The sequence below is a fragment of the Dendrobates tinctorius genome, unplaced genomic scaffold (genome assembly GCF_039654945.1).
Source record: "Dendrobates tinctorius isolate UK_male_01 unplaced genomic scaffold, ASM3965494v1 ptg000239l, whole genome shotgun sequence".
Taxonomy (NCBI): Eukaryota; Metazoa; Chordata; class Amphibia; order Anura; family Dendrobatidae; genus Dendrobates; species Dendrobates tinctorius.
This window is the reverse complement of record NW_027361906.1, coordinates 207,385-235,323: the sequence shown is the minus strand read 5'-3', so window position 1 is coordinate 235,323 and position 27,939 is coordinate 207,385. Positions and strand designations below refer to the sequence as shown.

The window sequence follows — 27,939 nt, the reverse complement described above, 5'->3', positions numbered from 1 at the left end:
CATTATATGTGGGGGGCTGCCTTTTGCTTTGGGGTCTGCTCTGGGGCAGTTTAGATTTCCCTTTCTGTCTTTAGGCTATTTAATTCTCCGGCTGTGATCGAGGGGTCTAGGGCATCGTAGGAACCCCCCACGGCTACTGCTAGTTGTGTTGATAGGTTCAGGGGTCTGCAATCCGATAGCTGCCAACTTCTCTGGTTTTCTGGACTTAGCTAGCATTTCTGTTTTTGCCTCCTACGGTGACTCATTCATAACAGAATCACCCGCCATACCGCAGATCCTAGGGTACTCAATAGCAGGAAAGAATTGTGTTTAAAAAAAAAAAAAAAAAAAAAAGTGTGTATATTCTTTCCTCTATATCTCTGAGGCCGTAGGGGGAATTTTTTTTTCTCTCAATGGAGATAAAGCAATTGTCTGATCATGTGGAGCAGCTCGCTGCAGAAGTGCGGGGAATTTCCGCCTACCTTGCTCGTTCGCATGCTGTTGAACCAAAGATCCCTACACCTGACGTATTTTTTGGGGATCGATCTAAATTTTTGAGTTTCAAAAATAATTGTAAATTATTTTTTGCCTTGAAGCCTAACTCGCCAGGGAACTCCGCGCAGCAGGTTAAAATTGTCATCTCTTTGCTGCGTGGCGATCCCCAGGATTGGGCGTTTTCTTTGAAACCAGATGATCCTATTCTGACTAATGTGAACGCATTCTTTCAAGCCTTGGGGTTGTTGTATGACGAACCTAATGCTATTGATCAGGCTGAAAAGACCCTTTTGGCATTGAACCAGGGTCGAGATTCTGCAGAGTTGTACTGTCAAAAGTTCCGAAAGTGGGCGGTCCTTACTGCCTGGAATGCTAATGCCTTGGCTGCTCTCTTTCGGAAGGGTTTGTCAGAAGCCGTAAAAGATACTATGGTGGGATTTCCTGTTCCCTCTGGTCTGGACGATTCTATGTCATTAGCCATTCAGGTTGATCGGCGTTTACGTGAACGCAGGATTGCACGAGAGGGGTTGCCACCAGTTGAACAGACGTCTGAACCTATGCAATGTGATAGAGTTTTGTCTAGGGCGCAACGTCAGGAGTTCAGAAGGCGTAATAAGCTGTGTTTTTTCTGTGGAGATGCCTCGCATATTATTTCTGTTTGTCCTAAACGAGAGAAACGCTTTGCACACACGTTTTCTGTTGGTGGTGTTCAACCTAAGTTTCTTCTGGCAATTACTCTGATCTGCTCCCTGTCCACATTTTCCGCCAAGGCTTTTGTGGATTCGGGAGCAGCGCTAAACCAAATGGACTTGGATTTTGCCAAACGTTGTGGATTTCCGATGACACCTCTGCAAACGCCTATCCCTTTGAGGGGGATTGATGCTACTCCTTTGGCGAAAATTAAACCTCAGTTTTGGACCCAGGTGGTCATGTGGGTCGCCCCAGACCATCAAGAAAATTGCAGATTTTTGGTGTTGCATGGTCTGCATGATGCCGTTGTTCTGGGGTTTCCCTGGTTGTAAATTCATAATCCAGTTTTGGATTGGAAATCTGTGTCTGTGGTGAGTTGGGGTTGTCGGTGTGCCTTTAGTGAGGCTCCGGTTTTTTCCACCTCTCCTCAGTCGCATGATGTTCCTGACTATTTGGCGGACTTTTATGATGTATTTAGTGAGAATGAGTCTGCATCTTTGCCTCCTCATAGGAGTTATGACTGTGCAATTGAACTGAGCCCGGGGTGTAAATTTCCCAAGGGTCGGCTCTTCAATTTATCTGTACCCGAGCGTGAGGCTATGCGATCCTATATTAAGGAGGCGTTGGAGAAGGGTCATATTAGACCATCCTCTTCACCCTTAGGTGCCGTTTTTTTTTTTGTGGCCAAAAAGGATGGTTCTTTAAGGCCTTGTATTGATTATCGTGCCCTCAACAAAATTACTATTAAATATCAGTATCCGTTACCCCTGATTTCAGATCTATTCTCTAGAGTTAGAGGTGCTTGCTGGTTTACCAAGCTTGACCTCAGGGGGGCGTATAATCTTATCCGCATTAAGCAGGGGGATGAATGGAAGACGGCGTTTAATACTCCGGAGGGACATTTTGAGTACCTGGTGATGCCTTTTGGGCTCACTAATGCCCCTTCTGTCTTCCAGTGCTTCATGAACGATATTTTCCGAGACTTTGTCGATAAATTTTTGATTATCTATCTGGATGATATTTTGATCTTCTCCAAGGATTGGGATTCTCATGTGGAACATATTCGGACTGTGTTCCGGATCTTGAGGGAGAATTCCCTGTATGTCAAAGGATCGAAATGCCTTTTTGGAGTACAGAGGATTTCATTTTTGGGATTTATTTTGTCCCAGTCAACTATTGAAATGGACCTGGCCAAGGTACAGGCCATTTATGATTGGGTTCAGCCCACTTCTTTGAAGGCCCTCCAGAAGTTTTTGGGTTTTGCTAATTTTTATCGGAAATATATAGCAAAATTTTCTAGTATTGCCAAGCCATTGACTGATCTGACTAAGAAGGGTGCTGATGTGTTGAATTGGTCTCCGGAGGCTGTTGCTTCCTTTCAGGAGCTGAAGCGAAGATTTACCTCCGCCCCGGTTTTGCGGCAACCTGATGTCTCACTCCCGTTCCAGGTAGAGGTGGATGCTTCTGAGATTGGTGCAGGAGCTGTTTTGTCCCAAAAGGATCCTGTAACATCTAAAATGAATACCTGTGCTTTCTTTTCCCGAAAGTGCTCTCCATCTGAACGTAACTATGATGTGGGGAATCGGGAACTGTTGGCCGTGAAATGGGCATTTGAGGAGTGGAGACATTGGTTGGAGGGAGCTAAACATCAAGTTGTGGTCCTCACTGACCACAAGAATTTGATTTACCTAGAGTCGGCTAAACGCTTGAACCCTAGACAGGCTAGGTGGGCCTTGTTTTTTACACGTTTTGATTTTGTGGTCTCTTTTCTTCCTGGAACTAAGAATGTCAAGGCAGACGCCCTCTCTAGGAGCTTCTTTGCTGATTCTCCTGTGGTGACCAAGCCTGCTACCATCTTAGGCGAAGGGGTAGTTCTTTCTGCCATCTCGCCTGATTTGAGACTTGCTCTGCAAGAGTTCCAGGAGGACAAACCTGAGCGTTGTCCCAGTGGAAAGTTGTATGTTCCTGACCAGTGGAAGAAGAGTGATGTCTGAAGTTCATTGCTCTGCATTGGCTGGTCATCCAGGTATTTTTGGTACTAGAGATCTGGTGAGTCGCTCTTTTTGGTGGCCCACCTTGTCTCATGATGTCAGGAATTTTGTGCAGTCCTGTGGGACTTGCTCCCGGTGTAAATCTTGTTCTCGCTCTAGTGGGTTGTTGATGCCTTTGCCGGTCCCCAGGAGGCCATGGACCCATATTTCAATGGATTTCATCTCTGATATGCCAGTCTCTCAAAGAATGACTGTTATTTGGGTGATTTGTGATAGGTTCTCTAAGATGGTTCATCTTGTACCACTCCCTAAGTTGCCGTCTTCCTCTGAGTTGGTGCCCCTGTTTTTGCAACAGGTGGTTCGCTTGCACGGGATTCCTGAGAACATTGTATCTGACAGAGGAGTTCAGTTTGTGTCTAGATTTTGGAGGACTTTCTGTTCCAAGCTGGGAATTCAGTTGTCCTTCTCCTCTGCTTTTCACCCTCAGACCAATGGGCAGACAGAGAGAACAAACCAGACCTTGGAGTCGTATTTGAGATGTTTTATTTCCGCTGATCAGGATGATTGGGTTTCATTTTTGCCCTTGGCCGAATTTGCTTTAAATAATAGAGCTAGTTCTGCCACTTTGATGTCACCTTTTTTTTGTAACTTTGGGTTTCATCCTCGATTTTCTTCAGGGCAGGTGGAGCCTTCTGCCTGCCCAGGTGTTGACACTGTGGTGGAGAGAATGAACCAAATCTGGGTCCAAGTGGTGGATAAGTTATCTCTCTCCCAGGAAAAGGCCCAGCGGTTTTCCAATCGACATAGGACCATTGGTCCCCAGTTTAAGATTGGTGATATGGTGTGGTTATCATCAGAAAATATTGCTATGAAGGTGGCTTCTCCTAAGTTTAAGCCTAGATTTATTGGACCTTACAAGATTTTGGAGATTATTAATCCGGTCTCTTTTCGTTTGGCTCTCCCTGTCACATTTAAAATCCATAATGTGTTCCATAAGTCCTTGTTGAAGAGGTTTGTTGAACCAGTTGTTCCTGGGGTGGCACCTCCGGACCACTGGCGTAGCGTGGGGGGGGCGGGGGGGGCGGTCCGCCCCAGGCGGCATGTGTGTGGGGGCGGCGCGGCAGCAGCAATTCCACCCTGCAGTGCAGTGCAGCGGCGGGCAGGGAGCGATGCGATCACGGCAGCTCCGCTGCCTGCAAGAGTGAATAGCAGGAGCGGAGCGGCAATGGTCCGTCCTGCTTCCTGCCCGGAGGCCGCGCTTCCTGTTTCACACAGAGGAGCGCCGCTGAGTGACGTCATCATTCAGCGGCCGCTGCTGTGTGAGGGAGGAAGCGCGGGCGATGCTGCGGACAGGTGAGAGGAGAGAGGTGGTGTCTTGTGTGTATGTATGTATGTATGTCTGTGTGTGTGTGTGTGTGTGTGTGTCTGTGTGTATGATGGAGCAGGCAATGATGGGAGTGATGGTCTAGAAGGCAATGATGGGGTGATGGAGCAGACAATGATGGGGTGATGGAGCAGGCAATGATGGGGTGATGGAGCAGGCAATGATGGGGTGATGGAGCAGACAATGATGGGGTGATGGAGCAGGCAATGATGGGGTGATGGAGCTGGCAATGATGGGGTGATGGAGCAGGCAGTGATGGAGCAGGCAATGATGGGGGTGATGGAGCAGGCAATGATGGGGTGATGGAGCAGGCAATGATGGGGTGATGGAGCAGGCAATGATGGGGTGATGGAGCAGGCAATGAGGGGAGTGATGGAGCAGACAATGATGGGGTGATGGAGCAGGCAATTATGGGGTGATGGAGCAGACAATGATGGGGGTGATGGAGCAGGCAGTGATGGGGTGATGGAGCAGGCAATGAGGGGAGTGATGGGGGTGATGGAGCAGGCAGTGATGGGAGTGATGGAGCAGGCAATGATGGGGTGATGAAGCAGGCAATGAGGGGAGTGATGGGGGTGATGGAGCAGGCAATGATGGGGGTGATGGAGCAGGCAATGATGGGGTGATGGAGCAGGCAATGAGGGGAGTGATGGGGGTGATGGAGCAGGCAGTGATGGGGTGATGGAGAAGGCAGTGATAGGGTGATGGAGCAGGCAATGATGGGGGTGATGGAGCAGGCAATGATGGGGTGATGGAGCAGGCAATGAGGGGAGTGATGGGGGTGATGGAGCAGGCAATGATGGGGGTGATGGAGCAGACAATTATGGGAGTGATGGAGCAGGCAGTGATGGGGTGATGGAGCAGACAATGATGGGAGTGATGGGGTGATGAAGCAGGCAGTGATGGGGTGATGGAGAAGGCAGTGATGGGGTGATGGAGCAGGCAATGATGGGGGTGATGAAGCAGGCAATGATGGGGTGATGGAGCAGACAATGATGGGAGTGATGGGGTGATGGAGCAGGCAATGATGGGAGTGATGGGGAGAAGGCACAGTGATGGGGTGATGGAGAAGGCAGTGATGGGGAGAAGACAATGATGGGGTGATGGTCGAGAGGGCAATGATGGGGTGGTGGGTGAGAATGCAATGATGGTGGTGGTGGAAAGGGCAATAAATGGGGGTGGTGGAGGAGGAGGAAATGATGGAGGTGGTGGAATGGGCAATGATGGGAGTGGTGGGGGAGAAAGCAAAGATAGTGGTGGAGAAGAAAATGATGGAGGTGGGGGAGAGGACAATAATGGGATGCGAGGGGAGGAGGACAATGAGGGGTGTGGGGGATTGGGATGGGAGGAAGGGGGACTTATAATGGCCTTAGGAACAGGGGGAGGTGGAGGAAGACATTATCGTTTATTATGTCTAACACAGTCCCTTAGTATATAGTGTACTCACTAATTCTGTATAACACCATCCTTAGTTACATAGTTTCCTCTTTTATTATGTATAACACCGCCCCTTATTACCTACCATCCTCTCTAGTTATATATGGTGCCGTCCCTTATTATATAGCTTCCTCTGCTGTTATGTATAGTGCTGTCTCTTACATAGTGTATTTTTGTTATTTTTGTTATTCACAGCGCCCTCTTTTATTACATGGTCCCCTCTCTTGTTAGATATAAAATGACTGCTGATCGAGGAGCCGGTGACCAGACGACCAGTCCATCAGCTCCTCCATTAGAAAGGAAGCTTTCCCATGCTCCATCAGCCATCATTGCATTATACAGCCAACAAGACAGGACGGTATGTAATAAAAAACAGGGCTCTATATAATCCAATATGTAAGGGACGGAACTGTACATAACAAGAGAAGGCACTGTGTATGGGACAGCAATATACATAATAAAGGAGACTATGTAATATATACCTGTATGTGTGTGTGTGGCTATATAATATCAATAATCTATCTATCTATATATATATATACACACACACACGTAGCTTTGACGCCATAAAAGGAGGGGGGCCCGGACACATTTCTTGCACAGGGACCCCAAGCTGTCAGTGTCCGCCCCCTGTCCGCCAAAATAATTTGTACTTTCTGGTTTTTTTTCTGTCACATTATTAAAAATTATTATTAAAAAAAGCCATTAGGTCTTCATCCAGCATCATCAAGCTAATACATACATATATATAGAGAACTGCAAGAAGTTGAAAGTCTAGAAATTTAGAAATAATAGCAGAGTTAGTAGCAGACTAAAAATTAGATCTTTGAGTGTAGTGTGGGCTCTTCGGATGCTTCCGAATTATCAACGACCAAAGGGGCGGCAAATTTTTCGACCGCCCCGGGCGCCACAAACAGTTGCTACGCCACTGCTCCGGACCCTGTATTGGTTGAAGGTAACATGGAATATGAGGTAGAGAAAATACTGGATTCCCGTCTGGCTAGACGGAGACTCCAGTATTTGGTTAAGTGGAAGGGTTATGGTCAGGAGGATAATTCCTGGATCTCTGCCTCTGATATTCATGCCAAAAGATTGGTGCGTGCCTTTCATCGGGCTCACCCTGATTGCCCTGGTGGCGTGGTTGAGGGTTCGGTGACCCCTCCTCAAGGGGGAGGTACTGTTGTCAGTTCATTTTCCCCTTCGTCACTGAGGTCTGGTGAACTCCCTATTCTGGTAAAGGAAGGTAATGAGCCTGATTATCAGGCACCTGAGACTAATGATGATGACTGGATATAAGGCTGCCGACGCCCTTCTGCCCTGCGGGTGATTTCTCTGTGGACTTCTAGGAAACCAGTCTGATTCCTGTTCCTCTAAAGCTAAGTTTTCTGCTTTGCCTTTTAGCATTTGTGTTTTGTTTTTGTTTGCCTTGCTTTTCTGGATTCTGCCATTCCCTGCTGGGGTGAGCTGATTCTTCTTTTGCCTGTTGCTCTGTCTTCAGAATATTCCTGAGTACTGACATAGTCTTTTTGAAGCCTAGCGTCTTCAGGGCCTTTTTCACTGTCAGTCTGTTGGCTCTTATTTTCATAGGGTTTTTCACGGATTGCAGACAGCAGCCTTCCGGTCCTTTCCTATCTAGTTAGCTTGGGCCCCATCTTTGCTCAGTCTATCTTTCTGTCTGTGTTGTGTTCTTTCTTCTTGCTTCACCGTCATTATATGTGGGGGGCTGCCTTTTGCTTTGGGGTCTGCTCTGGGGCAGTTTAGATTTCCCTTTCTGTCTTTAGGCTATTTAATTCTCCGGCTGTGATCGAGGGGTCTAGGGCATCGTAGGAACCCCCCACGGCTACTGCTAGTTGTGTTGATAGGTTCAGGGGTCTGCAATCCGATAGCTGCCAACTTCTCTGGTTTTCTGGACTTAGCTAGCATTTCTGTTTGTGCCTCCTACAGTGACTCATTCATAACAATAGACCATATTGAAGAACAAAAGGTAAAATTCCAAGTACAGTGAATTGGAAAAAAAAATAACTTTTTTTGGGGGGAGGAGGGGGGTTGTTTTTGCATTGCTCTGGGGTATAATACAGGATGTAACTCAGGATCAGTAATGTAATGTATGTAAACAGTGACTGCACCAGCAGAATAGTGAGTGCAGCTCTGGAGTATAATACAGGATGTAACTCAGGATCAGTAATGTAATGTATGTACACAGTGTCTGCACCAGCAGAATAGTGAGTTCAGCTCTGGGGTATAATACAGGATGTAACTCAGGATCAGTAATGTAATGCATGTACACAGTGACTGCACCAGCAGAATAGTGAGTGCAGCTCTGGGGTATAATACAGGATGTAACTCAGGATCAGTAATGTATGTACACAGTGACTGCACCAGCAGAATAGTGAGTGGAGCTCTGGAGTATAATACAGGATGTAACTCAGGATCAGTACAGGATCAGTAATGTATGTACACAGTGACTGCACCAGCAGAATAGTGAGTGCAGCACTGGGGTATAATACAGGATATAACTCAGGATCAGTAATGTAATGTATGTACACAGTGACTGCACCAGCAGAATAGTGAGTGCAGCTCTGGAGTATAATACAGGATGTAACTAAGGATCAGTAATGTAATGTATGTACACAGTGACTGCACCAGCAGAATAGTGAATGCAGCTCTGGAGTATAATACAGGATGTAACTCATGATCAGTAATGTAAAGTATGTACACAGTGACTGCACCAGCAGAATAGTGAGTGCAGCTCTGGGGTATAATGCAGGATGCAACTAAGGATCAGTAATGTAATGTATGTACACAGTGACTGCACCAGCAGAATAGTGAGTGCAGCTCTGGGGTATAATACAGGATGTAACTCAGGATCAGTAATGTAATGTATGTACACAGTGACTGCACCAGCAGAATAGTGAGTGCAGCTCTGGAGTATAATACAGGATGTAACTCAGGATCAGTAATGTAATGTATGTACACAGTGACTGCACCAGCAGAATAGTGAGTGCAGCTCTGGAGTATAATACAGGATGTAACTAAGGATCAGTAATGTAATGTATGTACACAGTGACTGCACCAGCAGAATAGTGAGTGCAGCTCTGGAGTATAATACAGAATGTAACTCATGATCAGTAATGTAAAGTATGTACACAGTGACTGCACCAGCAGAATAGTGAGTGCAGCTCTGGGGTATAATACAGGATGTAACTAAGGATCAGTAATGTAATGTATGTACACAGTGACTGCACCAGCAGAATAGTGAGTGCAGCTCTGGGGTATAATACAGGAGGTAACTCAGGATCAGTAATGTAATGTATGTACACAGTGACTGCACCAGCAGAATAGTGAGTGCAGCTCTGGGGTATAATACAGGATGTAACTAAGGATCAGTAATGTAATGTATGTACACAGTGACTGCACCAGCAGAATAGTGAGTGCAGCTCTGGGGTATAATACAGGCTGTAACTCAGGATCAGTAATGTATGTACACAGTGACTGCACCAGCAGAATAGTGAGTGCAGCTCTGGGGTATAATACAGGATGCAACTCAGGATCAGTAGTGTAATGTATGTACACAGTGACTGCACCAGCAGAATAGTGAGTGCAGCTCTGGGGTATAATACAGGCTGTAACTCAGGATCAGTAGTGTAATGTATGTACACAGTGTCTGCACCAGCAGAATAGTGAGTGCAGCTCTGGGGTATAATACAGGATGTAACTCAGGATCAGTAATGTAATGTATGTACACAGTGACTGCACCAGCAGAATAGTGAATGCAGCTCTGGAGTATAATACAGGATGTAACTAAGGATCAGTAATGTAATGTATGTACACAGTGACTGCACCAGCAGAATAGTGAGTGCAGCTCTGGAGTATAATACAGGATGTAACTCATGATCAGTAATGTAAAGTATGTACACAGTTACTGCACCAGCAGAATAATGAGTGCAGCTCTGGGGTATAATACAGGCTGTAACTCAGGATCAGTAATGTAATGTATGTGCACAGTGACTGCACCAGCAGAATAGTGAGTGCAGCTCTGGAGTATAATACAGGATGTAACTCAGGATCAGTAATGTAATGTATGTACACAGTGTCTGCACCAGCAGAATAGTGAGTGCAGCTCTGGCGTATAATACAGGATGTAACTCAGGATCAGTAATGTAATGCATGTAGACAGTGACTGCACCAGCAGAATAGTGAGTGCAGCTCTGGGGTATAATACAGGATGTAACTCAGGATCAGTAATGTATGTACACAGTGACTGCACCAGCAGAATAGTGAGTGGAGCTCTGGAGTATAATACAGGATGTAACTCAGGATCAGTAATGTATGTACACAGTGACTGCACCAGCAGAAAAGTGAGTGCAGCACTGGGGTATAATACAGGATATAACTCAGGATCAGTAATGTAATGTATGTACACAGTGACTGCACCAGCAGAATAGTGAGTGCAGCTCTGGAGTGTAATACAGGATGTAACTAAGGATCAGTAATGTAATGTATGTACACAGTGACTGCACCAGCAGAATAGTGAGTGGAGCTCTGGAGAATAATACAGGATGTAACTCAGGATCAGTAATGTATGTACACAGTGACTGCACCAGCAGAATAGTGAGTGCAGCTCTGGGGTATAATACAGGATGTAACTAAGGATCAGTAATGTAATGTATGTACACAGTGACTGCACCAGCAGAATAGTGAGTGCAGCTCTGGGGTATAATACAGGATGTAACTCAGGATCAGTAATGTAATGTGTGTGCACAGTGACTGCACCAGCAGAATAGTGAGTGCAGCTCTGGAGAATAATACAGGATGTAACTCAGGATCAGTAATGTATGTACACAGTGACTGCACCAGCAGAATAGTGAGTGCAGCTCTGGGGTATAATACAAGATGTAACTCAGGATCAGTAATGTATGTACACAGTGACTGCACCAGCAGAATAGTGAGTGCAGCTCTGGGGTATAATACAGGATGTAACTCAGGATCAGTAATGTATGTACACAGTGACTGCACCAGCAGAATAGTGAGTGCAGCTCTGGGGTATAATACAGGATGTAACTCAGGATCAGTAATGTATGTACACAGTGACTGCACCAGCAGAATAGTGAGTGCAGCTCTGGAGTATAATACAGGATGTAACTCAAGATCAGTAATGTAATGTATGTACACAGTGACTGCACCAGCAGAATAGTGAGTGCAGCTCTGGAGTATAATACAGGATGTAACTAAGGATCAGTAATGTAATGTATGTACACAGTGACTGCACCAGCAGAATAGTGAGTGCAGCTCTGGAGTATAATACAGAATGTAACTCATGATCAGTAATGTAAAGTATGTACACAGTGACTGCACCAGCAGAATAGTGAGAGCAGCACTGGGGTATAATACAGGATGTAACTAAGGATCAGTAATGTAATGTATGTACACAGTGACTGCACCAGCAGAATAGTGAGTGCAGCTCTGGGGTATAATACAGGAGGTAACTCAGGATCAGTAATGTATGTACACAGTGACTGCACCAGCAGAATAGTGAGTGCAGCTCTGGGGTATAATACAGGATGCAACTCAGGATCAGTAGTGTAATGTATTTACACAGTGACTGCACCAGCAGAATAGTGAGTGCAGCTCTGGGATATAATACAGGCTGTAACTCAGGATCAGTAGTGTAATGTATGTACACAGTGACTGCACCAGCAGAATAGTGAGTGCAGCTCTGGAGTATAATACAGGATGTAACTCAGGATCAGTAATGTAATGTATGTACACAGTGTCTGCACCAGCAGAATAGTGAGTGCAGCTCTGGGGTATAATACAGGATGTAACTCAGGATCAGTAATGTAATGTATGTACACAGTGACTGCACCAGCAGAATAGTGAGTGCAGCTCTGGAGTGTAATACAGGATGTAACTAAGGATCAGTAATGTAATGTATGTACACAGTGACTGCACCAGCAGAATAGTGAGTGGAGCTCTGGAGAATAATACAGGATGTAACTCAGGATCAGTAATGTATGTACACAGTGACTGCACCAGCAGAATAGTGAGTGCAGCTCTGGGGTATAATACAGGATGTAACTAAGGATCAGTAATGTAATGTATGTACACAGTGACTGCACCAGCAGAATAGTGAGTGCAGCTCTGGAGTATAATACAGGATGTAACTAAGGATCAGTAATGTAATGTATGTACACAGTGACTGCACCAGCAGAATAGTGAGTGCAGCTCTGGAGTATAATACAGGATGTAACTCATGATCAGTAATGTAAAGTATGTACACAGTGACTGCACCAGCAGAATAGTGAGTGCAGCTCTGGGGTATAATACAGGCTGTAACTCAGGATCAGTAATGTAATGTATGTGCACAGTGACTGCACCAGCAGAATAGTGAGTGCAGCTCTGGAGTATAATACAGGATGTAACTCAGGATCAGTAATGTAATGTATGTACACAGTGTCTGCACCAGCAGAATAGTGAGTGCAGCTCTGGCATATAATACAGGCTGTAACTCAGGATCAGTAATGTAATGTATGTGCACAGTGACTGCACCAGCAGAATAGTGAGTGCAGCTCTGGAGTATAATACAGGATGTAACTCAGGATCAGTAATGTAATGTATGTACACAGTGACTGCACCAGCAGAATAGTGAGTGCAGCTCTCGGGTATAATACAGGATGTAACTCAGGATCAGTAATGTATGTACACAGTGACTGCACCAGCAGAGAATAGTGAGTGGAGCTCTGGAGTATAATACAGGATGTAACTCAGGATCAGTAATGTATGTACACAGTGACTGCACCAGCAGAATAGTGAGTGGAGCTCTGGAGTATAATACAGGATGTAACTCAGGATCAGTAATGTATGTACACAGTGACTGCACCAGCAGAAAAGTGAGTGCAGCACTGGGGTATAATACAGGATATAACTCAGGATCAGTAATGTAATGTATGTACACAGTGACTGCACCAGCAGAATAGTGAGTGCAGCTCTGGAGAATAATACAGGATGTAACTCAGGATCAGTAATGTAATGTATGTACACAGTGACTGCACCAGCAGAATAGTGAGTGCAGCTCTGGGGTATAGTACAGGATGTAACTCAGGATCAGTAATGTATGTACACAGTGACTGCACCAGCAGAATACTGAGTGCAGCTCTGGAGTATAATACAGGATGTAACTCAGGATCAGTAATGTAATGTATGTACACAGTGACTGCACCAGCAGAATAGTGAGTGCAGCTCTGGAGTATAATACAGGATGTAACTCAGGATCAGTAATGTAAAGTATGTACACAGTGACTGCACCAGCAGAATAGTGAGTGCAGCTCTGGGGTATAATACAGGATGTAACTAAGGATCAGTAATGTAATGTATGTACACAGTGACTGCACCAGCAGAATAGTGAGTGCAGCTCTGGAGTATAATACAGGATGTAACTTAGGATCAGTAATGTAATGTATGTACACAGTGACTGCAACAGCAGAATAGTGAGTGCAGCTCTGGGGTATAATACAGAGGTAACTCAGGATCAGTAATGTAATGTATGTACACAGTGACTGCACCAGCAGAATAGTGAGTGCAGCTCTGGGGTATAATACAGGCTGTAACTCAGGATCAGTAATGTATGTGCACAGTGACTGCACCAGCAGAATAGTGAGTGCAGCTCTGGGGGTATAATGCAGGATGTAACTAAGGATCAGTACAGGATCAGTAATGTCACATCAATGTGTTCAAAATGTAACTTTTTGTGCAAAGTTTTTTTTTATAGATCACATCCAGAGGTGATCAAGTGTTTTTCTCCTCTGTAAGAATATTGTAGGAATGTCTTGTTCTCTGGTTAGATGACTCCTTTATTGTCGTACTTCTGGTAGTCACAATAAAAGGCCGCAGACAATAAGAACAGTGATTCTTCCCTGCTCTGGTTGTTTGACATCGTGAATTGGCAGGATTTGTAGGTAACCAGAAAATGAGACTGAGAACCTAACACAAAGCGGGTGGTGAAATGTTACTGACTTGTGATAAAAGGCCGGGCACATCTATGGCATCATCATGAAGACGCACGATGCTGGGAGCTCTGCAAACGTCCTACAGAAACTAGACGCCTGATTCTCGGATATACTTTGTCTAATTTCAGGGTTTACTAGAATATATGTTCAATGTACAGAATGCAATCAGGGCTTATTCACATGTTGTGTTTTTGGCCAATTTTACCCCCCTCCCCCGCATCTTTTTGCCATGGAAAAACACAGTGTTTTATGGTACCAGAAAAGTGAATGAGATTTCTGCAATCTCACACACATGCTGATATTTTTCGTTACAGATTAGAACCTTCAAAGTATTTTTACAAATCAACCAATTCTTTCAGCATTCTTTCAGACTACACAAAATCCCCTGTGTAGTCTGATCTTGTAAGATATGTTACTCCATTCCTCCTGCCTTCTATTCTTTTATACTTGAAACTTACAGACAATAGAAGGAAAAACTACTGCATCAGACTACATACAGGCCTTGATTGTTGTCTGTTGTCATGGAAACACATTAGTCTACATAGAAGCTGTAAACTCATTGTCACGATCCATTTTCGGACTCTCATATATGAACTTTTTCCCTTTCTGGCCCTTGGGGGTTAATATGGAGCTTTGCCTCCGGTGGCCGCTGGTGTTACTACAACTGTAGTTGGTCGGCTGCTGGGTTTTTTGCCCTTGGTGGCCGCTGGTGTTACTACATGTTTAATTAGTCAGCAGGTGGTGACCTTCCCCCTCCTTCCTATAAAAGGTCATCAGCTGCTGCAGCTCCCTGTTGGTAATACTGGTCATTCACTAACCAACCTTTCTGAAGAGAGTAGTTATTTGGAGCAGTGCTGTTGCAGCTTATCTGGAGCCATGGTGTTTCTGCTGGAAGCTGTGTCCAGGTGCCTTACTCAGCTTGCTCTGCAGTCATGCACAGGACCGCAAAGTGTTGTTTGTGTTTCCCTGTCTGTTATTTTCCCTGGTGTCTTATTAGTACAGCGGTGAGGACCAGTTTCCGCACTTGCCAGTTCCCTAGTAAGGGATAGGTGCAGGGCAAGTGAGGGACCTAGGTATCCTGGTCGGCGACAGGTTGAAAGAACCTGTATAGGGAACGTGAGGAATTCAGGGCTCTTCCTTTAGGAGAGTGCAGGAGGTGTCCACTTCCCTGTTCCCTATTATAGGGCCCCCATTGTAATTGTTTCCCCGGTGTCCCCTTGTCTCTTTTGTTGTTTTGTGACCGACCGATCGTCGCATCACGCAGAGCCAGACATATTGTGACACTCATACTGTTTTGTAGTTGTTAGTATGATGGTATTGTTCAGTTTTTATATGGATAGACTGTATATACAGAAGTTGTGCATTATATATAGATAACTATAATTATAGGTGAAAACATGGGTGGGGACCGCTGATTTAAAGGGTTATTTCTAGATCAACCCCTTGAAGCTGAGAGATTATACTCTGCCGTTTTTGGCATTCCCATAGAAAAGTAATTGAATGGCAATATACTAGACCACGGCGTCATCATCTGGGTTGTCAACCATCCATAAATTTACAGACAGTCAGTGAAAAACAGATGCCGTCCATAACGTCTGGCAAAAAAAAAAAAATTATCGTCCGTGATTTTTTTTTCTCTGAAGCTTCCACTGCGCCTGCGCAAATACTCCCAAGCGCTTCAGTACAGTGAACTGGAGAGAGGAGAGCGCAGAGCGGGCATTGAGGAAGAGTAGTAGACGTCAGCCAATCAGTGGTAAGCGCTGGCTCCTTTACCGCACTTACTGTCAGCACCGCCCCTTAGACCTTCTCTGCCTCAGAACAAGAGACACCATTCCGGCGGCATCTGATGTGCAGCTACTGCTTCAGGCTTCCCCCAAGCCGAGCGGCTATCACGTCTTTACTCCATAGTTGATTCATTGTGCCCTCCATTGTCCCATGACTCCCACCACCGGACGGTACACTAGTCCACGTTGACTGATTCTCCAGGCACGTGTCTTCCTCCTTCAGGAGTCTTCCTCCTCCTGCTGCTGCTACTACTACTAAGTCTCAGTTCGTCAACCAGTACGTTGAGGTGGTTTTACCACTGTGTGGACCTTGGGTGGAGGAATCTATTGCTTGATCTGTTTCTCCTATCAAATATATAGTTTGATGGTGACTGTTGTGCTGACTGTATACACTATGGTATGGATAATGGGACTTTACGTCACACTATATCATACATAGTATATACACAGACAGCACCATAATATATACTTGTACAGAATAGTAATAACAAAGCTGAACAAGTATATATTATGGTCCCATCTGTGTATATAGTATGTAGGATATAGTGTGGATTCCAGCTGATCTGTGCATAAGTATATATTATTACGGTGCTTTGTATGTAGCAATCCCCTGGACGCCAGCAGTAGTATATACATAGCACCATACATGGCACAGTTACATAGCTCCCCTGGAACCGTATAGAAAATAATTTATCATACATATAATAATAATAATAATAAATTTTATTTTTATAGCGCCGACATATTCCGCAGCACTTTACATTTCAGAGGGGATTTGTACAGACAATAGACATTACAGCATAACAATAATCACATACAGTAGATTATAACAAATACCAAGAGGAGTGAGGGCCCTGCTCGCAAGCTTACAGTCTATGAGGAAAGAGGTAGACACGAAAGGTGGGTGGTAACAGTTGCCCTGATTGTATGGACCAGCCATAATGTTAAGTGTGTAACAGTACAGACACAGAGGGCTAATGGATGCATAAAGCATGTGGGAACATGATGCTGGGAACCTGGTTATGGTAAAATTTTTGGCTCTGCCACACAGGGATAGGTTAGGTTAATGTGTTGAGGCGATAGGCCAGTCTGAATAAATGCGTTTTCAGGACACGCTTAAAATTGTGGGGACTGGGGACTAATCGTATTGACCTGGGAAGTGCATTCCAAAGAATTGGCGCGGCACGTGTAAAGTCTTGGAGACGGGAGTGGGAGGTTCTGACTATTGAATAATATATATTATGTGTGTTGCTTTCGTAGCACCACTCATTATTATTGAAAAGCAATAAAAACACATTGGAGTGGTGCATCAGCTGAAAATCGAAGAGAACAGGAAGACATTAAAATGTGTCCTTTTAGCAAGAACTCTCCAAGATCATGTGCCAACTCCTGAAATGCAGTGATCAGCTGTAAAAAGAACCCATCAGCATATTTTTTCGTACACAAGCTTCTACAGCAAAAATAAAAATAAAGTATTATATCATATGACGCCCGTTGAGATGAATGTTATCGGGTTGTAGAATCAATGCTGCTCTTTATAGCAACTTTATAATGTGGGGTGAAGATAGAGGATGAGGATAAGGTCTGCAGCAACAAAGGAGAGCTATTCTGACTCTATAACTAGGCTGCGATTGTGGGGCTCTTGAGATACAGTTTCTTGGCTGTCTCTATGTACCAGTACTCACACGAAGAGATTTCATCAGATAGCTTGACTCGTCTGCAGAGATACGAATGAAGATTCCAGAACAAGGTTTATTTTCAAGCTGAGTTCTTGTAATTATGCACAATTATAGTAGATAAAAAAGACAATTCTGATCAAGAGATGCAAAGACACAACATTGCTGACATACTCCGAATGAAGAAGGGCGGGTTTACTGGCTTCTACGCTAGAGAGGAAGACAGGGAGGACAAACTTCTAAAAGGCAAACCTTATTGCATAGCAACGCAACAGGAACGGTACAATACAATTTGTAGTACATGACAGGAGCTCTACTGAATATTTTGCAACTATATCAGGATGATTACCCCCTTTGTGCTTTTTTTTAAACGGTTTCTAATCTTGACTGCAATATGTTATCTCTATTATTGATGTAATTCTAAAGAAGTATAAATTTTGAAGAAATAATTTAACTTGATATTTTAGTGCTTTTTGGAATTGTTTAATATTTTAGTGTAATATTTGGTACATGCTAATCTTCTTTTTTTTGTATTTAGGAAAACAATTCTCCTTCTCCTGTTGCTTCTCTTTTTGGATGGACATTTCCTCCTGGAAAGTAATGAATTGCGTTGCGAAATTATTGAACGTACTGCCATTTTTTATGCTTGCAACTTGACTCAAATTCCCTGGGTACCAACGAATACTACTTTTCTGACCTTAAGTAATAACTATTTATCAGAAGTGAACTCTTCATCATTTTCATTTTTGCCGGACTTACTTGTGTTAAAACTGGATGGTCAGAAAACAGGAAACTTGACAGTACGTAAGGATAGTTTTAAAAATTTAACAAAGCTGATTGAACTTGATCTATCCTTCAATAAACTCCTGCTACTCGATCAAGATGCCTTCACCGGCTTGTCGTCACTTGAAAACCTTGTGTTGTATTCCAATCGGTTGAACGGATCCTTTTTAGAAAACAATTATTTTAAAGATTTGACCAATTTGGTTTACATAGACCTTTCATTTAATGATCTCACATATCTTAAGCCCCATCCTAAATTTTATAATTTATACAGGTTTGAACTACTAAATTTAAGGGAAAATCTAATATCAAGAATTTGTGAAGGGGACTTACACAGTTTCCAACAGAAAAAAATTAAAGTTATAGATCTGTCACACAATCTGCTTTATCGCTTGAATGCCACTGATTGGGAACATTGTGGGAATCCGTTCCGAAACATTGAGTTTGAAACTCTAAACCTGGGTGGAAATGGATTCAACGAAAGAACCACAAAAGCACTGTGCAACGTGTTGAATGGAACCAAAATCTTATTCCTACAACTACGTTCTCACCTGATGGGACCAAATTTTGGCTTCAACAACTTTCAGAATCCAGATAATACAACCTTTGCTGGACTTGAGAACAGTGACCTTTTAATCCTTGACATCTCGAAAGGACTCATTTTTTCTCTGCAGCCGTACTTATTTGGAAAACTTTCGAAACTGTTACATCTTAATATTGCCGAAAACAAGATAAACCGCATTGAGACCCATGCCTTCCATGGCCTTCAAAACTTACAATGGCTCAATATGTCCTTCAACCTGTTGGGTGAATTATATAATGATGATTTTGATGGCTTGACCAGTTTGGTAGAGCTTTACCTGCATGATAATCATATTGGAATAATACAGGATAATGCCTTTCACAACCTTCCAAAATTAAGGACTTTGGATCTAACTAACAACGCCATTATGACACTTGAATTTTGTGAATATCTGCCATTGTTACATTCTATTGGCTTGAAGGGAAATAAACTAATTTCTGTCCAGGCTGCCAAAGTTAAGACCTCAATTGTTAATTTTTCTAGGAACCAGCTGTCAAATATTGCAGAGTTTTTTTACTTTCTTAAGAACAATATGATTGAATATGCCGCCATGCAAAAGAATCAACTGTCCATTTGCAATTACCACGTTAGTATTCCAAAAAACCATTCACTCCTTTACTTAGATTTATCAGACAATATGATCCAGCTGATTTGGGAAAATGGTCATTGTTTTGACATGTTTAGGAATTTTAGTGCTCTTCAATCAATAAGTTTATCAAATAACCATATTCGATTCCTTCCCAAAGGAGTCTTTAGTGGCCTTACGTCTTTACGAGAGCTTAACTTGTCATCCAACTTTCTCACCCATGTCATGTCAGATCTTTTACCTGTCAATCTTCACACTTTGGATGTTTCTAAGAACCAACTTTTGTCACCCAACCCAGATGTGTTTTTTGGCTTAGAAACCATTGATCTAACACATAACCAGTTCATCTGTGAATGCCCCCTTGTTGATTTTTTGATATGGTTTAATACAACTAATGTTACTTTAGCTGGTGATCGACTGGACATTTACTGTGCCTATCCCGACAGGCTAAGGTTTGTCCCTCTTGATTTTATGGAAGTTACGGACTGCGACGAGCCAACATTAGAACCGCTCATGTTTGCGTTATTTGTGTTCACAACACTAATCATTGTGATTTTTATAACAACTGTGATTATATACAACCATTTCCGAGGGTTTTTCTTTGGACTCTACAAAAGGTTCATAAAATCTCTACTTGAGGAGAACGCTCAAGAAGAAAAGACGTCTAAGTTTGATGCCTATTTGTGTTATGCCAGAAAGGATTTCCCGTGGGTTGAAAATGTCTTTATCAGAAACTTAGATTCTGACTATGGTGAGCAGAATCATTTCAATCTATGTTTTGAAGAAAGAAATTTCATTCCAGGAGAAGATCATATTGTAAATATTCGAGATGCCATTTGGAACAGTAAGAAAACCATTTGTGTTGTGACCAAACATTTTCTACAGGACGGATGGTGTGTAGAGGCCTTTAATTATGCCCAGAGTCGATACTTTACAGAACTCAAAAATGTCTTAATAATGGTCGTGGTGGGGTCTCTATCAGAGTACCAACTGAAAAAGTATAAGCCCATCCGGGCATATATCCAAAGATGTGAGTACTTCACATGGCCAGAAGATGATCAGGATGTCGAATGGTTTCTAAGTAGACTTTCTTATAAAATTTTACGAGAGGAAAAAGTCAAAAACAGGGACTTAAAGGTCCGAACTGTAAGTTCCACTTTAGAATTACAACAAATAGGTGTTTCTTGAGTGGACCGTTTGGCCACTGTTCGGTAACGGAAGGTTTCAGTGAGTTGAGTTTCTGTAAGTGAAGCACTTTGCCAAATGTGAATTTGTATATAAAACTATATCTGAAAATGTTTGCTCCTATGAAAGAAGTTATTGAAGTATTTTATATTCTAAAATATGTATAATAAAAGCAGATTCAGTCATAAAAGAAATTCTACTACACATTCGCATCCATAGAGGACAGTATATTACATGTTAGCCCTAGCATAGGCTTTCTTTTATACTAAGTCTTCCCATACAAACCCACATTAACGGTAAACTATGATTGGGCTTGTTAATTTCATTATGCCCGACCCTTATGTTCAGATCAGTATAAGTATGTGGGTATGTTTCTTTCCTCATTACAAATAAAATGGTGATCAGTGTGCATATTTATTGCAGGCATTGGGGGATTTTGCTCAGCGTAATTTCTTCTTTTCTTGGCAGCTAATTCAATTACTCCTCCAATGGCAAAGAGAATATGAAGTCTGTGCACTACCCGGAGGGATAATTAAGGCTAAAAACAAATCTATATAAAAATCCCCCCATAGTGACTGGAGTTGCTTTTATATCATATACTATTCTACATGTAGCATGTACAGTGGCATCTAAAAGATTGGGCACCCCTGGTCAAAATTACTGTTAATTTTTAATTTAATAATTTAATCTTCAATTCCCTTATCTCTAAAATGCCTAAAGTTAAAGATGACACATTTCCTTTTTAGATTAGCCAAAAAAAAAAAATATTTTCATCTTTTAGAATTTAAAAATTACAAAAATGAAAATTGGCCAAGGCAAACGCTTGGGGACCGTGCATGGTTAGTACCTAGCTGCGTGCCCTCTTTTCAAAGTATCAAAGCTTATAAATGCTTTTTGATCCCAGACAAAAGTTTTTCAGTTCTTGTTTGAGGGATTTTCATCCATTCTTCCTTGGAGAATTCTTCCAGTTCGGTGAGATTCCTGGGCCGTCTTGCTTCCTCTGCTATTTTGAGGTCTAACCACAGATTTTCAATGTTGTTCAGATCAGTGGACTGTGAGGGCCACTGTAAAACCTTCAGCTTGGGTCTTTTGAGGTCGTCTTTTGTAGAATTTGATGTGTGTTTAGGATCATTATCTATTTGTAGAAGCCATCCTCTTCCTCTTTTCAATTTGAGCTTTTTTACAGATGGTGTTAAGTTTGCATCAAGAATTTATTGAAACTTCATTGAATCCATTCTTTCCTCTACTCATGAAATGTTTCCCATGCCATTGGCTGCAACACGACCCCAAAGCATGATCAATCCACCGCTATGTTTCATGGTTGGCAAGATATTCTTTTCCTGAAATTCTGTGCCTTGTTTTCTCCATACATACCTTTGATCATTATGGCCAATGAGTGCTATTTAAACCTCATCAGTCCACAGGACTTGTTTCCAAAATGCATAAGGCTTATTTAGATGTTCTTTTACATACTTCTGATGCTGACTTTTATGGTAAGGATGCAGGTGAGGATGCAGGAGAGGTTTTCTTCTGATGACTCTTCCATGAAGGCCATATTTGTGCAGATGTCTCTGAACAGTAGAACAATGTACCACAGCTCCAAAATCTGCTAAATCTTTCTGAAGGTCTTTTGTAGTCAAGCGGGGGTTCTGATTTGCCTCTCTAGCAATGCTACAAGCAGTTATCGCTGAAATTTTGCTTGGTCTCCCAGACGTTATCTTGACCTCCACTGTTCCTAGTAACTGCCATTTCTTAATTACATTTCGAACCGAGGAAAGGGCAACTTGAAAGTGCTTTGCTATCTTCTTATAGTCTTCTCCTACTTTGTGGGTCTCCACCAATGTCAATTTCAGAGTGCTAGGTAGCTACTTAGAAGAACCCATGGCTTTTATAAAGCGGAGAAATTTGCATCACTTGGCCTTTCCTAAGGATGATAGTGAACAAGCCATAACCCTAACAGGCTAATAAAGGTCTGAAACCTTGGTCAAAATTATCTGAACACACAAATCTCCAAGGGTGCCCAAACGGGGGAGTCCAAACCTTTACATATCACTGTAAATACAGATATTATTAAATGCAGACTGTTAAAGAGAATTTATCACCCTAATAAGTGTAATAAAGCAGGTATTATTACGACTACTGAATGGCCTTACAAGAACGTTTTCCTGAAACTGCTTTTGGCCAAAATCATCCAAGGGGTGAATGATGTTTGACATATCATCTGATCTACTGCAGCCCCCATGTAGGGGTCTGAAGGTTAAGTGGTCCCAATACCACAGACTAGCATGGAGGTTTTAGTGCGTACGGTCTTAAAAGACCGGTGTAAATGACAATGAGAGGCCACATAGTCATTTTAAAGGTGTTGTTTGGGGCTGAGAAATTGATGACCTCCAGTTCAGTTCCATTTTAGTGGGTGGGAGCTGACCTGTGGGGCAACAACAGCCCCAACACAGTATACAAGGTGTTCTAGCCCTATATACTCTGTAGCACCAGCTGTCAGATGATTGGTGGTGGCGCCTGGTGTCAGATCCCCCATCCATCAGCGTTATATTCACTTTTACAAATAATACAGATATGAATCTGGTTATTAAACATTGTTTAAGGTTATCAGTATTGGTTACTAAAAAAGTTCTCCAGTTTGATTCCTGCAGTTTGCATGTAATACAACTGCTTAGTGCTGTCCTGTGCCAAGTCCTTCAGACAGCTTAAGGTACTGTCACACTTAGCGATGCACCAGCGATCCCGACCAGCGATATGACGCGGTCAGGATCGCTGGTGCATCGCTAAGTGGTCGCTAGTGAGCTGCCACACAGGCAGATCTCACCAGCGACATAGCAGGGTTCAGGGGTCGCTACTTACCTGTCAGACGAGGCGATCCTGACATCCTCCCGCCAGCGTCACTTGTCGGCTCCACAGGAAGCCCAGCAGGAAGCTGATGACGAGAAACGGCCCAGGCCGTTCCCGCGCGATCAGCGATTATCAGAGTGGGAGCTGGTCGGAGGTAAGTATCACACATAGCGATATCGCTAGCAATATCGCTATAACATCACAAAAACCAGTGACGTTATAGCGATATTGCTAGCGATATCGCTTAGTGTGACGGGGCCTTTAGGCTGCAGGCTCTCTCTCTGCTCCTCTAATCTAAGATCAAAGAAAATAAATGGAAATCTCATAGGGTTGGAGGTTACGTTAGCATCAGGGAGAGAAGAGTAAGGGGCTATGGACTGAGACAATGACTTTAGTACAGGAAAGCAGAGCAGCTTGCACTGTTTTGAATTGCATGCAGGTTGCAGCAGCCAAAGTGGAGAACATTTTTTTTTTATAAAAAAAAACGGTAGAAAATTTGCAAATAAAAAGGAATTGCAAATTTTTGAAATTATATGCAATAAAAAATGTTTTCAATGCTATAAAAGATTTTAAAAGAGCAATAAAAACTTAGAAGGATGGAGAGGGCAGAGCATGACACAGAGTCACTGTTTAGAGCTTTCTTATTCCCGGTGCCATGCACGTCTCCCTCAGTACCACCAGTGGACATGTTTCCTGGAGCATATTTTTTTTATAAGACTGAAACCTTGGTTTACATTCCAATAACAGTTTTATCAGTCTAATTATCACAACTTTCAATATTTGACTGGCTTTTTTATTGCACCAGTATATCATACTTTACTATGTTATGTTTCTGGAGGAAATCATCTTCTAGACATTCTATAAGGATTCCTCTTAGGTACTTGCTAAATTCTTCAGTGACCTTAAAGAATTGCGTAAAATTTTTTTTTTGCTCATATTTTTGGGCTTAAAAGCATTTTTGAGAAAGTGTTTTATTATACATTTCGGACTGTTTGGCTTCTGTATCCTCTACGTGTCACAGAACATTGCAGTCTGCAGAATGTGTTACAAACGAATCCACCAGTGAACTTGTTCTCTGATCTGTAACCATTATCTCGCTTCTCCTCAAACATCTTCTAAACTGATTTATGACGACATCATAGTTTAATTTTCAGCGGCTTATGAATCAGCTTAAAGGGGTTGTCCACTACTTGGAAAAGCCCTTCTCAATCTCTATGTTTCCCCCTTGTAAAATAATAACATCTATACTCGCCTCTAGTGCCAGCGCCATTCCAGCACTGACTTTCCTAATGTTATGTCGTCAGATGATCCCCTGTGCCCGCTTCACTCTCCCCACCTTCAGATGAATCACATATGTCTGGGGGAAGTGAGGAGCAGAAAAATGGTGGAATGGCGCTGACACCGGAGGTGAGTATAGAGGTTATTATTTCAAAAGGAGTAAACATAGGGATCCGTGTAGTGGACAACCCCATTAAGAGAGCTTGAAAAATAGATATAAGGGTAACACGCTTGGCCATCAGAATGAGCTCATTGGCAATTCATTCTGCAGACTGCTATGTACTGTGATACACGAAGGCTGTAGAACACAAGCAATCCAAACTGTATAATGAAAATCACAAAAATTATTTTTTACCCAAAACAAAAAAAGACCATTGAAAGCTGCTGAAGAATGTTTTTTTTTTTATGTCACACTGTATGTTTAGGGCTTTCCCCCTCCAGTCAAGTTTGAGGTCTGAAACCTGAATAATTGCAAGATGTCTCACCAGCCCTTGGTTCTCCATCCCTTTTTTTCAGGCATACTTTGACCATATTCTTGGACTCCTACTTTTAGGTCCTCATTCTTGCCACTTGTTGGTCTTCCTCCTCTGGACAACCAAGATTGCCATGTAACTAACTTAGTAGTAGGATGTTACAAATATCCGTCAGATCTTTGGTGGGCATTTACCAAAAAAAAAAAAAAAAATTCTTCCCACCTTATAAATCCTTAGTGGAAATCTGGAAAATTCATCGACTTAGTAGGCTTGTCCTAGTTCTCCATTACAAAGCACTACCTAGATCCAAACGGCATTTCATGTTATGGTTGTCACTGCCTTATTTAATACCTCATTTTTTAATCTCTCTTTGTATGTGTTGTATGTGTTAATCAAGTATTTGTCGTATCTCACAGAAGAGGCAGCCATATTTACCGGAAGAGCAGACTGGATCATTAAAAATGAGAGGATTTGTCCAGTGTAGAAAACGCTTTAGGAAATTGTGAGTTAATAGAGGGAAGTCTTTTGTTCAGGATCCTCATCTCTTGGCCACAGCGGAGAGTGGTTACAAAGAGCGTCTCATTGTGGAGGACCGGCCTTGTCCTGCATCATATGGACGGCCCATTTATGTGAATGAGCACTGTGGTGTAATTCTTCATTTTCCCTGTGGAGGAGCTGTAGGAAACTACACACTTATAAGTTTTCCGATAAAAGTCAATTTCTGGTGGTCCTTAGCTGTGTGATCAGATTATTGTTATGGTTCCCTTCTAATAAGTGGGGATTGTCTTTAAAGGGACTGTCTGGTTTAGAAGCCGAATGTCCTATTTAGAAATTCTGAGAACCTTTTCAGGACCTCATTTATGAGTCAGATCTCAGGGTGGCTACAAAATGTATCCCCTCACTGTGTAGGATCCAGAAAGCCCATGCATTATGTGGACAGGCCAACGATTTCAATGCGAAGTGTGTAATTCTTGATGTCCCCAGTGGTGAAATGAAACACTTACGCTGCGGTGAAATGAAACACTTACTACCAAGTTTCATCCCAAATCACAACCAATCACTGGGGACTCCAGAAATAGATAATCCTTTGCTTAGGTCATTTTTTTTATGGGCTTTGTCTAACAAAAAGAGATTGTCCAAAGTGGACAACCCCTTTAACTTTTACTTCAAAGATTAATCGGTAAGGGGATCCCATTAACAAAATGTTTACTTCCCTGGTAGCGCCACCACAGGGGAGATGAAGCATTACATGGCGCACACTGCAGTTCTTCACAGACCTGATATTTCAGACCTCGGTGTTGGCTTATTGATCAAATTGATGACAGGCTTGAGTGTGAGACTCTAAACCTGAAAACTCCTTTAAACCACGCCAAGCGTCAGTAAATACAATGGCTGCTTCCTCTATGTGGAGAGTAGAGGTAATTTTAGGAAATGACAATATTTTCTTAAAGATGTTAATATTTTATAGTATAGACCAAAGAAATACTTTTTTTTTTATTTTTCAGCTGTGGAATGGCAAATAAAAGTAATATTTGTAAAAAATAAAAGCATAATTTTTATTTCATTTGTTACTTTCTACTATCTTACTTTTTTAGCCACTAGAGGGTTTCTGAACCCTGAAGCGGCTAAAAGAAGTTACATAAGTAGTGTTGTGGAAACCCCGTCTTTCGGGAGAGCGATAGGGGAGACATTTGCCAGTGTTGACCAAATCGGGGAGGCGATCGATCAGAAACAAAGCAGAAACAGAGATCTGGTTGTGTGAAAAGCTTGTCTGACCCATCCTCAAATGCACATTTGCATATCTCCCAACTTTTGAAGAAGGAAAAGAGGGACAAAGGCTGTGGCGCGCGGCGGCGGCAAATTTTAGGCCACTCCCCTGACCACACCCATTTCACAACTAGTCACACTCATGTCCATGCCCCAACCGCACCCATTTAGCACTGCTGATCACACTGACTGCCCTTATTCACACACTGAGGTTCAGGTGCTGCATGTATACCAACTTAAAAGCTCAATTTTTGTGGGTTTTTTTCCTCTGTATTTTTGCATTCCGGCCTCCCTCCCTCGAGCTGGAAATTACATTTAAAAGCTTCTCCAGACTGGTGTCCACAGGTCGGGACCTGGTCCTTTTGTCTGCCCGTATTCACACACTGAGGTCAGCTCTGACACATGGTAAGGTTTTTAATATCAGATAGTGTAGGATGGTCCCGATCAGGGTCACCTTGTCCACGGTGGGACGGCTTTTATGCTATTTTTGACCAGAAAACCGCACCATAAAAGTGTATCTTGGTGAGGAGACTCGCAGCTTGCTGCAAAACACCATTACGATGCAATGTGGGGAAAGCCACTCTGCCTTCTCCTGGACTTGTATCAATGAGGGGTAGTCTTGGAATACAAGTCAAAGGTTTTCAATTTGTGGCAAAACTACAACTCCCAGCATGGCCTGACAGTTCCCTGTCAAGGTGCTGAAGGCGTCACAGGTTGGACATATGCAGGAAGCCGCCCTGTACAAGAGACGTCCATTGTCGGCAGCGGGAAAGGCCACGGTGCCATCTCCAGAAAGGGTCGCCTTCTCGCTGCTTCCGCAGACAATGATCCAATTGTGTCTGAGCTCGGGATGTGTTGTGTGATATCAGGAAAAGCACAACTGCAATCCACAAATCTGCACCTAGAAGGACACTCGCTATACAAGTCGCAGATACCGTGGGGCCCCGCTATTCCTACATCTCACCTGTGTTACCATAGGGGCCCCATAATAATAG

At 42.9% G+C, this 27,939-nt stretch overlaps 1 protein-coding gene across 6 annotated transcripts in view; it reads left to right on the top strand.

Annotated features, from left to right (window-relative positions):
• Window positions 1–25,586, top strand: part of TLR5 (toll like receptor 5) — an 81,655-nt gene extending 56,069 nt beyond the window's left edge. For 3 of the 6 annotated variants that reach the window (XM_073556769.1, XM_073556768.1, XM_073556767.1), the window contains exon 3: window positions 17,981–25,586. In XM_073556769.1, coding sequence (XP_073412870.1) covers window positions 17,981–20,582 — 2,602 coding nt within the window. In that variant the 3' untranslated portion in view covers window positions 20,583–25,586. Of the gene's footprint in view, window positions 1–6,171; window positions 6,335–17,980 lie in introns of all 6 variants that reach the window. The other 3 variants (XM_073556765.1, XM_073556764.1, XM_073556766.1) reach the window with 2 other exon arrangements.
• The last annotated feature ends 2,353 nt before the right edge of the window (window positions 25,587–27,939 follow it).